The 15843-nt window shown below is 47.2% G+C and overlaps 2 protein-coding genes across 5 annotated transcripts in view; one reads left to right on the top strand and one right to left on the bottom strand.

Moving 5' to 3' along the window:
• The window catches only part of SSUH2 (ssu-2 homolog), a 151815-nt gene that overhangs the window by 103456 nt on the left and 32516 nt on the right, over positions 1 to 15843 (top strand). The window lies entirely within an intron of this gene.
• The window catches only part of LMCD1 (LIM and cysteine rich domains 1), a 58235-nt gene that overhangs the window by 26653 nt on the left and 15739 nt on the right, over positions 1 to 15843 (bottom strand). For all 3 annotated transcript variants that reach the window (XM_029242203.1, XM_029242204.1, XM_029242205.1), the window contains exon 2: positions 2505 to 2593. In XM_029242203.1, coding sequence (XP_029098036.1) covers positions 2505 to 2593 — 89 coding nt within the window. The remainder of the gene's footprint in view (positions 1 to 2504; positions 2594 to 15843) is intronic.

Raw genomic sequence — 15843 nt, 5'->3', positions numbered from 1 at the left:
ATTGGGGGAATCTATCCAGAGACACCCCCAAAGGGTGTAAAATTTTGTAATTTGCAGAGCCAGTGGTCTCCCTTCCATTTTTCACAGTATGTCCCCTGCTTCCCTCAGATCAGGTTTTTTCCCTCTACCCACTGAAATTGGTGTGCCTTTCAAAAATAAAGCTATTAGAATGATGGTGATGATGACCAGTCTCTGCATGCGAGGAAGAAGCCTTGCCCTGGGCTCTCTCTGAAAAGCTTGGCCTTCTGGAGGCCCGCTTCCCTCCGCCGTGTATGGCAGCTCAGCATCCTATGAGGTTGGCCCCTGCGGGCAGGGACTCCGGCGTGGCCATTTGGAAAGCGGGATGCTGAAGGCTGCTGGGGGGACCTCCCCTTCCATTTCCATGATATGTTTGTTCTGAAAGTCTGCTTTTGTCTTCACTCTGTACCCTCCTCTCTAAGTAATTCTACTTATTCTGTGCTGCGAATATGAAGACCATTCTAATTCTACCAACCATGTGAATCCGTAATTGGATTCCAGACAGTTTGCCTGAAACTATGGAATTGTAAAGCTGGAAGGGGATCCTTGGGCCCACCAGCTCCAACCTTCCCATTTTTCAGATGGGAAATCTGAGGCTTAGAGAAGGGAAGTGTCTTATTCAAGCAGAGTCAGCACATGAATTCTGTCCTGTGATTATTAGTTAGGAAACTTTCCCATGAAACCAGACTGGCTGCCACTCTGACCCTTTAAATATCTTTCAAACTATTGAGAACATGAGAACTGAAGCAGAAAAACGGTTTGACACGGTTTCCCTGCTAAGGCTCTGCGACCTCACTGATCTACGAAGCATCAAATTTAGGTCCCTATTAAGGTTGTTCCAAGGTGACACTGGATGGGCAGGACCTAAAAGCTGCAGTCTGTGTTTCTCAAGGACAAGTTCGCTTGACGTTCAAAGAACTTGTAGGATGCTGAGGAAATGGGATGAAAACAATGCTGAGAGGCTTCTGCTCCTAGCCGAGAGGAACAGTGTCCAGAATTGCCCTGCTGCCATAAACAACTAGGAAACCAGACAAAATATATCAAACACCCATTTTCAGATGCCAGACAGCAGCACGAGACTGTGGTCCTTGAGAGAATGGAAACATTACTGCACTGACGCCATGTGTGCATTTAGGGAACATTATCCCTCAGCTCCAAGAACTCTTGAGGGAGGCATCCTCGCTTGTCTTCAGAGAGCTGATGAGGGGCCAGCCTTGTTCTCTGACACCCTGGTGGCAGATTCAGGACCAACGGGGTGAAATGATAGGGAGGCAGCCTCTTTTCAAGGCCAGAAAGAGCTCAAGTGGCCAAAGTAGATGCGTGGGGAGCTCTTCGTCCTGGAAGGACATCCTAGCTGTGGGAGGAATTTGTGCAGGGGACGGGTGTTGGGATTGGATGACCTTGACGGTCCCTGGCTCCTCCGAAGTGGGGACTGCCTGGGAATAGCGTCAAGGAACAACCTTGTGCCTGGACCCCAGTACTGCATGCAGAATGGTTGACAGTGTGGGATGGGGCTTCATACAGACCTGAGTCCGAATTCTGCCCTCTGGTCGCCGTTCCCCCATTACCCACCCTGAGTTTCCTCATCTGTAAAGTGGACATACTAGTACCTCCTGCTTAGGGTTATTTTAGCATTTAAGTAGAAAAGACTTAGCTCAGCTCAATAAGTATTTTTGGTAACTGCTATCTCACAGTGGAAATCAACTTCTCTGAGACAAACATCTCCCCAATTTTGTTCTTCCACTGAGTGCCCAAGGCAACCCTCTGGCAGTGGAGACAAAAAGCTCCTTTTTAGCTCTCGTGCCCTACAGGGCTTAGCCTCTCTCTCCCAGGGCTGCAGGGACGGTCCCCCAGGCTGTGCCCTGCACACCTCCAGGGCATACGATCCACACAGACGCTGATGTGAATAGTGCCCGGGGATTGTGCAGAGCGGCAGCCCTGCCTCTTGTTTTCAGAGTCCTCAATGAAAAAAAAAAAGAACAGCGCTGTGAGTCCAAGTCCAGCTGGATCTCACAGCCCTCCTGCCTTGGATGTGAATACCAGGTCCTGGTTTTTAAGTACTGTGGACACAGTGATTTTTATTTCTGTCCCAGGGGCACTCTTTGGTCAGAACCCCAGGGGGATGATGGCTCAGGAGGGGGAGATGAAGCCCATACACCAAATCCCAGGACAGACAGGTCTACCCAGCGTGGACCAGGCACCAGCTAACAACTGTCCACCGCTTCCCAGAGCATCCTCACTGGGCTGAGCTTGGCAGCCTCCACCTGGAAATGGTTTATAAAGCCCTGAACTCCATCTTCATCTTGGCCCCTCAAGGGCTTTTCTGTCATTTCTGAATTAAGCCAAGCAAGAAGGCATTCACCCTGGAGCCAGTCCACCAGCAACACATGCATTCTAAACGGTCCCATCAGAGAATGAACAGGGTTCCCAGAGAGGACAGCCAAGAAATGAAGGCAGGCAGAGCCTCTCCTGACAAACTGCGTTACCTCCATGAATGCGGCTCGAAGCCCGAACACGTCCCCTTGCATCTCAGACAAGGCACACCTCTTGCTGACTGCTGCTGGCCCAGGGACATCTGGAAAAGGAGACAGAAAAGAGGGTGTTTTCCTTCCAAACGTCTTGGACCGGGGTTGCTTGACCTCTAAAGACTTGGCATGCCAGCAAAGCGATTGTGTGGGGTTCAAAGGTCTCGAGATGAGTAAGCCATCACTTCACTGTTTACCAGGAATGGAGGAGACCAGTCAGGAAAGTGGCCATGGGTTAGGCGAGTGTGGAAGGGTGGAACTTTCCCAGCAGAAATGCCCTGGGGCTCATCCACGCCTTCCCCAACCCTCACCCGCTCCCCTGATCCACTTGTCACTGGAATGGAATCTTCCAGTGAGTGCCTCCTGTCTCTCATTTATTTGTGATTTATTGATAGGGTGTGATTAAACCAAAGCTACAGGCACAAACAAAGGTTCATGCTGCCAAATGTTTACAGCTCAAAGCATAGCTTAAATATTTTGCTAAATCACGGAAAATCAGGAGCATTTGAAATCTGGTCGTCTTTTGGGAGGAGCACAACGCATGAGACAGGTTTTATTGTTCGTTACCAGCCACAGGTAAGGCTGCTGCTCGCTGAGGTATTTAGACCCGGCTGGCTCTCAAATGGGGTCTTCAAACCGGCAGCATCACCAGAAGCCTGCAGGAAACGCCCCACCCATGAGGGTCTCAGCCCTTTCGAATTAGAATCTGCACTTTAACACAATTCCCAGGAGATTCATAGGACATGAAACTTGGAGAAGCGGTGGGTTAGCATATGGATCTGCCAGCTGAGAAACTGACCTGACTCTCCACTGGGGGTGGGCGCTGACTTGGGATGGGAACCACATGTACTAGGATTTTATCAGAAGCAGTGTTCCATCAACTTGTGGGATAAAGGGATAAGCTTCTCATTCAACAAACTATTGATTCATTTAACCATTTATTTAGCATCTGCTATGTGCCAGGCACAGGGATACATGGTAAGACTCGTGGTGCCCTAGAGGAATACACAGTCTAGGGGGAGATGGAGAAACACATACTTATCCCCTTTCCTGGGAAGGGATTAGTTTGAGGCAAGGACAGCTGCCTGTTGTGTAGTAGAAAGACATGGACTTTGGAGCCTGAGAGACCTGGATTCCACACCCAGCTTCGTGACTTAACAGCCCTGTGGCCTTGGACAAACTGAGCCTCAGTTACCTTACCCGTCAAATGGGTACAGAGATAACGCATGTAATGTGCCCAGCCACCTTAGCCACTACAAATGGTAGCTGCTATTATCTTGCACACAGACTTTAGGAGCATAGAGGAAGGTGTTAACCCGAATGGGAATTCCAGAGAGGCGTCTCAGAGGCGGTGACTCAGGATTGGGGCTGTGCATGGTGAGTGGGCAGAAAAGGAGGAGAAGGAGGTCCTAGCAGAAGGAGGAGGTATGCAAGGGCAGAAGGGTACAAAAGGGCTGGATGGGTAGGGTGTCACGATCTGAGCATGCTCTGTGGGGCATGACACCTCTACTCTCTCTGCTTGTAAGTGGGGAGAAGACAAGTCGTGAGGCCGTCCTCATTGCTAGTGTCAGAATTCAAAGAAGGACATAGGAAGAAACAGTTATCCTTCACAATATTTCTCTTCTCCCGCCCAGGTCTTCCCGAGATAATACCCAGCTCCACACGTCTTGCGTGGTGACTGTTGTTTATACCACGTCCTCAGACACTTCACTGTTCTGTCTAATACACCTTCACAGCCTTGGGAGTTAAGAGCCATGTGGCACGTATTTGAAGGGATGCATGTTTATATTTGTGCCTATTCAGTGCTAGAGTCATGTTAAAATGGAAAACGAAGACGATGCTCACCACCGTCTCGTTGTCTGAGCTGGGGAACTTTCATTCGTGGGTGGAACTTTGCTCCCTAAAGCTGTTGGCATAGAAAACCTTGCCTGTTGTTCCTGACACGTTGGATTCTACTAGGTGAAATACAACGATCCCATAACACTTCATGTTTAAATGATTTGAAGTTTTGCGGGGAGGTGTATGATGTATGAATCAGGCTTCATCGCTGGATGGTTTTAGGTTTACCCGGAGGCAGCAAAGCCTGAAACAGAAGAGCTACGCGGGAGAATTTCCTAAGTGGCAAATCACCCCGCCCACTGGAGCACTGTTCTAACGACTGTCGGATTTAACAGCCAGCCTACAAGGGGATTAGTCCTGATGCTTGGCCGGGAGAGCTGAACTGCTGGCTCAGGGTTTGGTTTAGATGCAAGGCGGCCCAGTACAGCCGAGCTCGGGCCCGTGGGTCGGGGGGCTGGCTCTATGGTGTCAACTCTGACATTTATTAGCTGTGCAGCTAGAGGCGAGTCGTTTCCCTGCCCAGCCCAAGGTGGTCCTCTGGGAAATGAGAAAACTGGCCTGGATCGGGGTGGCCCATATCCTGTTGCATGGAATCCTCGTTCTGTGGGCTCTTACAAAGTGGCTTATGGCGGAGGTGGGAAGGATTATATGATCAAATAAAAATGGTGGACGCTGGATGGACCGGGGCGTCCAGCGCCTTTCAAGAGCTAGCTTATGACAGAGGCAAGAGAGATAGGAGAAGGCAGCTGTTTCAGGTCAAGAGGTCTGGGCTTCGGGGTCAGAGGTCTGCATTTTCGTCCCAGTTCTGTCCCTTTCTTCTGTTGGACTTGGGCCAGTGAGTGATTCGTGGAGTCTGTTTCTTCATCTGTGTCATGGGGCCAGTAAGAACCACCCTGCCCCCTGGAGTCACTGAGAGGGTTCAATGGGCTGCCGCATGGAAAGGGCTTAGCATGCACTTATTATGCACCGAGTGTTTGCTGTTGTCAGTATACCTCATATAAACATACTCTGAATCAGATGTTCTCAAAAAATTTTTTTTCCCAGCTTCAGAGTTCTAGGCGACTTCAGAGGAACTACTTTTCTAACTGTACACCCCATATACTTTCTTATTGTCTACTTTGTTTCATGATTATAAATGTTGCCTCTCTCACTGGATGCAGGAAGCAGGGTTGGGCTGAGTCTCTATCCTGCTAGTGGGACAGCTTCCATGACAACAGAAGTCCGTGGGTGAGAAAACTAAATGGCCTTGCGAGGAAGAAACCGATTTGGGCCATCAGGCCACACTTGCTGCCGGTCTCCTGGCTGACAGTTTAACACAGTAAACAGACATTTGTCCGCTACGTGCCATTCACCAAGGAGGCAGACAGACCCAGCTCTCCCTGACACAGAAAATGACCATCCTGTTTATCGACGAAGGGAAAACGTCAATCAGAACAGGTGTTTCAAATGAGATATTCCGGTTTGTAAACAGTGGGTTTCTCTGATGTGGATGCCGTCTCAGATGAAAGATGGCAAAGTGGCTCACAGTAGCTGAGAAGACAAGCGCTTGAAAGGAGCCACCACTTAAAAAAATGGGTTCTTGGAATACAGCATCCATTCTGTCCTTTTTCCCGAGGGGAGGATAAAGTGTTTGGACAACTTTCTTTGGCTCGGGGTAGTAGGATGCGTGGTTCATCTAATGCTGTGGAACTGAATGGTGTCGGGGACTTAAAAGGACTTGGATGAGACCAGAAGCCTCTGGGATACAAAGGGTGGGGAGTGGCGGGGTCTCCTCCCTCCTCGAGCATTTACCTTCAGTGAACCCCAAGGGAAGTCTGAAAGGGGAACAGTGCCACCGAGAGCAATGGGGGGCTGAAATGAAGGGGAGCAGAGAAGGGCAAGGGTGAGATGGAGTTTCAGGACGAGCATGAGACTTGGAATTAGAAAACGGGATTCTCCTCCAAGCCCAGCTTCTCTCTCTCCTCGTGTAACTCAGTTTTCTCCTCTGGAAATGAGTTTTCTCTGCCCTTTTTGCCTCATTAGGGCTGTTGTAAGCATCATGTAAGAGAAAGGTTGTTTGTAAAGTGAGGTAAGTATTTACCATTGTTTAAAAAAAAAAAAAAAAGTCCAAAACTCGGATGGAAGGCAGAAAGGTGGGTGGCACATCCTTCAATGTCATATGGTGGCAATATGACATTTTCTCCACCCCACCCCATCCCTGCAGGGATTATCTAGAGAAATTTACTTCTTGCTATCCTTAGACTCGGTGAAGTTCCGTGTTAACATGTAGATTTTTGTCCAGTAGAGATACCAATACGAATAGTTTCTGTCCTTTTGAAAAAGACGACCCCAAGGGTTATGGTGGATGGTCCTGTAGGACATTAACTAGTTATGTACCTAAGCTATCAATCTTGTCCTAACATTAAATTACCTAGGAACCCCTAACTCTTCAAATGCTTTTTGAACTACTCTAAATAGCTTACTGGTTCCTTCATTATATAATGAGTTGAATATAATCTTTGCTAAGTTTCCTTTTATAGTTGCACAAGAATCATGCTTTTACCTCTTGAAAACTGTATCTTAACACCATCACATGCCCTCCTGACTACCCATGGGTTTGATTTTTGAGCTGGGGCGTTCTAAACTGACACTAAATTCTCTTCCAAGCCAAGTATTCTGACTTGTCTTTTACAGGTAAACTCTATAAGCATACCTGTGTTACTGGTCAATGTGCTTTGTTACTTAAAAACGTCCCTTTCCCCCCGGAGTCCCAGGAGAGAAGGTGTAGAGACCTCTTCCTTAACAGTGATGACACCCCTGTGAGGTATAGTCATTATTCCCAGTCAACAGGTGACGTAGGCCCGTGAGTCTGAGAGAGGAGAAGCACCTTGCCTCTTCAGAATGGTCTGGACTGGAGCCCCTCTGGGGAAGGGCGGTCTCCTTAGTCTGTCCTTATTTGTATTATAACTTTAAGCAAAACTGTTTTGTCTTTCCTAATGGTCATGATTGTAGCTAACATTGCTTGAGTACATCTTATGTGCGGGGCGTACACCAAGCATTTTCATAATATTTAATTTAAGCTTCTGGATGAAGCCACCAGAGAGGCACTTTTAGTAACCTCATTTTCAGGCGAGGAAACAGGCCCAGAGAGGTTATGCCTCCGCTTCGAGATCCAATAGCCAGTAAGTGATGGAGCCAGGAAGTGAAACCACGCAGGTGTTACTTCCTTGCTATGCTCTCATCGACTGTCCTGTGGCACCTTCCACCACAGGTACAGCACTTTAGAGTTTACAACGTGTATTCACATCCCTTATCTCACTTGGTTTTCACAACAACCCTAGGATGTCAGTATCTTGCATTTGCCTCAGGAGGAAAACAAGCTCACAGAACTGATAAGGTACAGTGCTCAGGACATGATTCACACTCATGTCTTTGGAATCTAGGTCCTGTGACTTATTACTGCACTGGGTGTATCCAGACCCCAGACAGCCTCCCACAAGCTTAGCCTTGACTCGGGGCCTCGGGCCACTTGGGTCCAAGGGGGTGGGCAGCGTTTCTGGAGGGATGGGAGGTCCTGGAAGGGTTAGGGGCAAGGGCAGTAGGACAAGGTCATGCTCACCTTGGTTTCAGGATTTCTACCAATTAACCCTGTTCTGCTAAATAAAGTGTAGATGTTCAAGGCAACAGACAGGCTTCAGTGGGAGAGGTGGCAGCCAGAGGAGAAGGAGAATCAGAACCACGGGCAGTGCCTATGGGAGAGAAAGCCAGGCCCTGGCTTCACCTAGTTTATCTGCCCTGCACTGGAAGCCTGAAATGACTGCTGGTCACGAATGCATAGGACCAGGCCAGGGAGCTGGCACTCACTGAAACTCTGACTGAAGTTTACATTTTAACTTAACCCATGCACTATAGGCAATGTTAAGGAACCTTTTCTAGATATTTTGGGGCCCGTACACTGACTTCTGTAATAACTCACATAGATATACAATTACAAATGCAATCCATGCCAGGAAGGAGAAGGATTTGACCTAGTCTGTGTGCACGCGCGTGTGTGTACGCGTGTGTGTGTGCGCGCGTGTGTGTGCGTGAAGCAGCGCTTCGCAAGTTAATCAGACACCCTGATTAGCATACAGATCACCTGGCACCTGGCTAATGTGCAGATTCTAGTCTAGCAAGTCCGGGGGGAGCCTGATATTCCATAGTACTCCCAGCCTCCCAGAGGAAGCTACTGCTGCTGGTCTGGGGACCACACTTTGAGTAGCCAGGGACTCCATCAGTGGTTCCCAGACTTGTCTGCCCATTAGAATCGCCTGGGGATCTTTTCGCACTTCCAAAGCCTAGGCTGAATCCCAGAGCAGTTTAGCTGCAATCTCTGGGGATGGACCACGGGCTGTAGGCATTTTTGGAAGTTCCCCAGGGGATTTTAAAGTGAAGACAAGTTTGGGAACATCCAGGCCTCACCACTGGGCCCTCAGCTGTCCAGCGTGGACTTGAAGGCTCTCAGATCCTTGGCTTAATGTCTCCCCCTCCCATACTCCACTCGCAGACCACCACCCCCTCCAATGTGAGTTTTTACAGGCCGCCTGAATTTTATTGTTGTCCTTTCATTTTGGTCCCATCTGCCCTGGCACAGGCCTGCCTCCCAGGCTTCCTTGCCAAATGCAGTAACTTTCTTAACAGCCACGCAGAAAGGAAACCACACCCTTCCTCTTCCTTTAAATTTCACTGGCTGCCTGAAGCCCTCGGGGGCTCTCACGGATCCTGAGACCCTCTACCAGGCCTGAGGTCAGGGGTGGTCCTCCCCCTGCCCACCCGGGGCCAAAGCACGGGCTGAGGGGTCGTGCCAGACGGAGGAGCCCAACCTGGCTATGGCTTCAGGTCTTGGCCAAGAGAACCCTGTTTCCCCAAATAGGAGAGGAAAGACTGGGATGTGTAGCCCAGACCCTGGCGGGTTCTGTCTTTTATTCCCTCTGCCTTAAGAGGACTGGCTCAGAACATGGTAGCCACAGACAAGAGTGTGCACAACCGAATGCCGGCAGTCTCTCTCCTTTTCCAAATTTCCATCCTGCGCCATCTGACCCACGCTCTCTATGATGACGTGTAAGTCACCACGGAGACGGGTTTGGATAAAGTGCCCCCTAAAACCACAGCGAGTCCCAGAAGCAGAAGCAACATCCTCGTCTACATTAGAGGTCATATCTGGGGGCAGAGTGTGTGTGTGTGTGTGTGTGTGTGTGTGTGTGTGTGTCCAAATCTACTGTTTCTCCCCACGTTTGCTGCTTGGGAACTTCTCTTCCTCTGTCTGGACAAGCACGGATGTGAAGAAATCTCTCCAATTAGGAAAAGAGACTCTCTTTTCCTAAATTGTGCAATGAGGATAAAAATGCATAGACTAAACAAATTCAGATGAGCCCTACTGATCTAGTGCTTAGAATTCTGTGCATGGAAAACTTCTTTTTTCTTTCTGGTTTTAAAGACCAATCCTATTTAAAGTGACAGAAAAGGAAAACATTGGGTGGGCGACGAACTGATTGCAGAAGTGGCTGAGTTGCCAGTATTTTAGGGTAAAGACTCAATTATTTTTCCTATTACATGTGTGCGTTGAAATTTATCCCATGGACTGGCTGTGGTTGGAAGAGTTAGTCTGATGGATTTAGCTCAGGGTGTTAGGAGTGTCTGATGTCCCAAAGAAAGTTGTTAACAAATGCCCAACAGGAGTACTTTTCACTCCTGTGAGAAATGGTGTTTCATCTGGGTTTTGTTTTGTCCATCAAGATAGTTTGTACAGGTTCAGCTCTAGGAGAATTTGGGTTTGGGGTAAAATATACCATGTTCTCCTTTGCTATCCTTTTTTTTTTTTTTTTTAAGTTGAATATAGTTCCCTGTGCTATACAGTAGGACCTTGTTTATCACTTTATATACAGAAGTTTGTACCTGCTAATCCGAAACTCCTAATTTATCTCCCTTACCCCCTTCCCCTTTGGTAATCCCAAGTTTGTTTTCTATATCTGTGACTCTATTTCTGTTTTGTAAATAAGTTCATTTGCATCATTCTTTTTTAGATTCTACACGTAAGTGATATCATATGATGTGTCTTTCTCTGTCTGACTTCCTTCACTTTGTATTATATTCTCTAGGTCCATTCATGTTGCTGCACATGGCATTATTTCATTCTTTTTTATGGCTGAGTAGTATTCCATTGTATATATGTACCACATCTTCTTTATACATTCTTCTGTCGGTGGACACCTAGGTTGCTTCCGTGTCTTGGCTATTGTAAATAGTTCTGCTATAAACATTGGGCTGCATTAATTTTTTGAATTAGAGTTTTCTCTGGATATGTCCCCAGGAACTGTCCCCTTTCTTTCAATACATCCATGTTTAACAGGTAAAATTAAGTTAAACTCAGGGTGGCCAGGAAGGAGCATTGAATTCACGAATGCTCTAGAGCACGTGAAAGGTGAACAGGAAGCATGGTGGGCCCAGACCCTTTGTGGGGTGAGGAGCCTGCTGCTTCTGTATCTCCCACATCAGCTGTCCCTGAAGTGGGTCCCAATCATCTACTCAGGCTCCTCGATGAGCATGTCCCAGGAAAGTTCTAGAAACCACCATCCAGTTCCTCTTCTTGCTTCCTTGATTTTCCTAGACTAGGTCCCCTCCCCCCTCCCCCCTTAAGTTCCTGACCGCCATACCATTTACAGAATATTTCTGATAGTTGTAATCACTTATTTGGTTCTGTTCCCCTCCGGGGGAGGAAATGATCGGAGATCCCCATGGTTCGCATCATGTGTGAACAAAAAGGGTTAATCTGGCTATGAAAACCAAGTAGGAAAACAAATCCATATGTGGACAGGGAGATATAAAATGAAAGCCTTCTCTGTTTAAGACCCTGCTTTAGCCTCCCCTCCCCCAACCCTTGTCAGACAAGCCTCACTGATTTGAGGCTGGTTCCAGGAAAGCACGAATGCCCAGACCCCCTGCCTTTGGGGTGGCTGGTTCTAAAACCGCACTCCACCCCCAGAGCTGACCCCACGCTCAACCGGCTGCCTCCTGGAAGTTCCCCCTCGATGAAATAGGAATTATTGCCGTCGTGATTGCCTCAGCTATCTGGCCTGCTTGGCTGAGTCTATTAGTAATGTCTGCCTTGTACCACATCATCACTTGGCAGGACGGTGCGGACACCGAATGCTCAGGCAGCCACGATAGGGGATTATCTACCCCTTTTTTCTTTGCCTTCTTTTTGTCTGCCTTTTCGATAACTTGACTCTTCTGTGTTTTTAGCACTTTCATCAAAAAATAATGCAAGAGGCGACAAGACTCAAATCAGGACATTTTTCAAGGGTTGGCAGCTCATGGAAAGGCCTGACAGGAAGGCTGTTTGGACCGAATCGCTGTAGCAATTCTGTGAACCAATTGAAGTGGCAGGGCTCCTCTCTTAGCTGGCACCGCCAGAGCCCTTGCAAGGGAGCAGCCTTGAAATATTCGCAGAGTATCTTTTATTACCTTTCACAGGTGATGGGGCTGGGGTCACTTCGAAAAAGAGCAGTACTGAGGGGGGGCAAAAAAGTCCCATGTCCTAAATTCAGCCGCTGACGGCTGGGGGCTGGATCTGTGTGACAGCTATGGAAAATCTAGGGAGTTGTCAGCCCCGGCCCAGGACTCTGACTCCTTTGTTTAACATTCTATTGGCAGGGCGGAAAGCAAACCAGCCTCTTGGGCTGCCAGCTTCTCGCTGATAGCTGATGTTTACGTGTCGTTGTATCCAAAGCGGGTCCACAAATCTTCTGTGTGGGGGACCCTGCTGGACTCAGGTGATAGGATTTTTAGGACTGAACTCTTACTTCCCTTTGACTCTAGCTCCCTTTCAACCAACTGCAGACACTGCCCAGGGTACCGTGCCTAGCGCATCGCCAAGCACAGACAGATCAAACCAGCCCGGGGGCAAAACCCTTCTCTCCTGTTTTTGAGAATCGCCCGTTTCTAGAAAAGCCCGCCCATGATCTGAACATGTCGCTGGCTGCTTACTTAGTCAATGTGAGGAGAGGTCCTCCTGCCTCTCGCCCCGCCCAACCCCCCAGACTTTTTAATGGACCTTTTGAGACACTCAGCTTCCCAGAGCATGCGCACTGTTTCTTCAGCTGTGAAAGGGATTTCCACAGGGCAGGAGCTGACCTGGCATTTCTTGCCTAACTTAAGTGTTTCCAGAGGCTCCGACACAATCTTTTTTTTTCCTTGGAGTTGTCTTTTTTCTTTCTTAGATAGGCCCTGCCAGCTTTGGGGAAGATGGAAGTAAAGCCCCTTGCTCAGAGCCAGAAGTTATCCAGTCCTCCTGGGAATCTTATTTACAGGTTTATGAAGTAGCTCGGGGGAGTTGAGATAAAAGAAAATAAAGTCCTTGCAGGGAGTCTTTACCGCCCCCCCCTTTCCCAAATGAGAGCAAGCTTGGTGCCCCCAGGTTACCTTCGGAAGTGAAAATCTCACTGGCTGCGTGGTTCTTAGGTTTGGACCCTTAGTAGACTCTTCCTCAAGTGTAAAACTGTAAGCTTGAGGCTGGCAAAATTTACTCATTATATCTCTCCAGTTTTCCTACGACTCTCCTGATTTTAGAGGCCTGATGTCTCAAGAACAGCTTCCTGTAAGGATGTAATTTGGGGTGTGTGGTTGTGTGCATCTGAATTCTGAACTTGCAGCATCACTGAGCTTTCCAAGGATAACACACTGTTATTGGGGTTAATTTTGGAAATGGGGGCGGGGCACTTAGCAAACCAAATTGGAGAATTTTTTATCTTGCCTATCTGAATCTTAAAATCTTAAAAGGAAATGTGCGTGTAAATGTACAACTCTGTTATTAAATGTCTGAAGGCTTTGCTTATATAAATGATTCCTGCTGGGAATCTCACGGTTAACGTATAGGACAAGGGAAGCATTGAGACACACGTTTCCTTCAGCCAACACTGGTGCCTTGATGGAAAAAAGCACTTGTGTTTTTGGGCGGTGTTTTTCATGAGACATTTTCTTGGTTTAAATCAAGTATCCTTCTTATAAATGACTTCTCTCTTCTCTCTTTATTGCTATTAAAACTAACATTAAATACGCTTTCAAATATTTCATCCTTTCCTTGATTTTCCCCCTACATAAAGCACTAGTTGTCCATACTCTATAGAGTTGAATTCAGCGTTTATAGAAACCTCACACGAGAAAATCACTGATTCTTAGAAAGGGAAACACCTTAGAGAGGGTTTAGGCCAAGTTTTTCACTTTTATGAAGCAGAAATTAGCAGATGGTCATTCACTTTGCCACTTCAAGGTCCCACCTTTGAAGGTCATGGAACACAATGAATATGTAAAATCAGAGATACTGAAGCCAAGTTCCTTTCCAGAAAATTATCTCTGGAGTAAATTTAGAATTATTCATTTAACCATATGCCCTAGAAAAGATGCCAAATTCCTCTATACCTCTAAGCCAGCCCATATGCAGTTCCCTCTGCTTGGACCATCTTCCTCATCTCTCTCCCTTCACCTAACACACTCCTGTTCGTCCTTTAGCTACCCCTATCACAGGGTCTTAGAAAAGGCTGTATCTTGTACTTCTCTGTGGTACCCATCATGATTGTAATTATTTAATCATGGATATAACTCTTTAATGTCATTCTTTCCTGCTGGGCCGTAAGTTCTATGGGGGCAGGGTCCCTGTGTGTCTAGTTCATTTCTCTATCACCAGTGCCTTTGGCAGTGCCTTGCACATAGTAGCTCCTCAATAAACATGGGTTTCAATAGCTTCCTTGGTAACGCTTGCTTTCAGTTTTGCCTTCGAGCAATGCTTCTTGGTGCCGTAAAAGCTAACACATAATAGAGATCTTCCATTTGAGGCGGCTGTCTGCAGGACAAGTTGGAAGAAGGTCCACCCTGGTTTCCAGAATTCTAGCCTCCCCTGGTCACCCAACCTGCCTGGGCAGCCATTCTCCGCTCCCCTCACTTGCTCCCCTCCCTCCTCCAAGGTTCCAGCACTGGCTCTGGTCTCCCCTTGGTTCTCAGGATGCTTCTCTCTTATGCATCAATCTGCTCAAACGGCTTCAACTCTTCCCTCCGGCTCTTGGCATCATTTCCAGGAGTGTGTTCAGCTCCTGCAAACTCTCTGTGGATCGACTGATGGAACTGCCAACTCACCTCCTTTGCCACCCAAACCCACTGGTTCTCCCACGTTTATGGAATCCCTGCTCATCCAGTCACCTGGACCTGCGGTCTGAACCCTAGTCAACTGCTGGAAGAAATGCTCTTCTTACTGGGCGGAGGCTGGCTTTTCCTCCTTGAGAGGCCCATTTCTAGTTTGTGTCACCCCTTCTGTAGTGGACCCCAAAGGTAGGAGATGTTGCCCTGATGGGAGGACCAGTTTCTGAACCTTCTGGAAGGGGACTCACTAGAAGGAGATCGAGTCAGACTTCTCTAGAGAAACTCAGAATGGAGCAAACGCAGGCTCGTCCATGAAACAGAACATATACAAGCACGGGGAACTTGTGAAAACTCAGGCCAATCGGGAGAGTCATCAAGTTCTGCAGACTTTCCTTGGCATTTCTAGGCTTGGCCCGTTGCTTCGCAACAGCCCTTCATCTGCTCCTGCCCTTGACGTGATGCGCCGGCGGAGTGCTGGCGGAGCACCATACATGTTGGAGTTGAACCTGAACTCCGGCTGCTTTCTTCACTGCCTGTGTGACCACGGTGAGCAGTTCCTGCTCTCTGAACCTTGAGTTTTTAAATGCATCATCTTTAAAACGGATAATTCCTACCAGCTTCATGGGGTTGTTGTGAGAATCCAGTGTGGTAATTTATATAAGAGATACTGAAAATTGGAAAGTGCTGTAGAGATCAGGTATTATGAAGTATTAGGTGTTTATGAAGCCCTATTTCCTTCTTCCTAAATCCTATCCTCAGTATACCATCTGTGTGATTGTTTACTTATAATTTTTCTTCAAACAGATCACTTTTGAAAAACCTATTTCTTAAAAAAAACTTTATCCCTAAAATGTATAAAAATAGGAATTAAGCCACAGACCTAGAAAACAAATTTATGGTTACCAAAGGGGAAGGGTGGGGGGGAGGGATAAATTAGGAGTTTGGGATTAACAGATATATACTATTGTATATAAAAGAGGTAAACGACAAGGACCTACTGTACAGCACAGAAAACTATATTCAATATCTTGTAATAACCTATAATAGAAAAGAATCTGAAAAAGAATATATATATACACACACGTGTGTGTGTGTGTATAACTGAATTACTTTGCTGTACACCTGAAACTAATACATTACAAATCAACTATGCTTCAATAAAAAGTTGTTTGTTTTGAAAGAATAGGAGGTAGCCATAAAAAATACAATAAATATGAAACAACAACATTAAATTCTAGCTAATACTCTTGCCGTTGTAAAGCTCTGAACCTGAGGACCACTCTCCATCTGTTCAAAGTGACACTGGGCAAGT

Source organism: Monodon monoceros, unplaced genomic scaffold (genome assembly GCF_005190385.1).
Source record: "Monodon monoceros isolate NGI ecotype Baffin Bay Population unplaced genomic scaffold, NGI_Narwhal_1 Super_Scaffold_3, whole genome shotgun sequence".
NCBI classification, from domain to species: Eukaryota; Metazoa; Chordata; class Mammalia; order Artiodactyla; family Monodontidae; genus Monodon; species Monodon monoceros.
The sequence above is the reverse complement of the archived record's forward strand: the minus strand, read 5'-3'. Positions and strand labels throughout refer to the sequence as shown.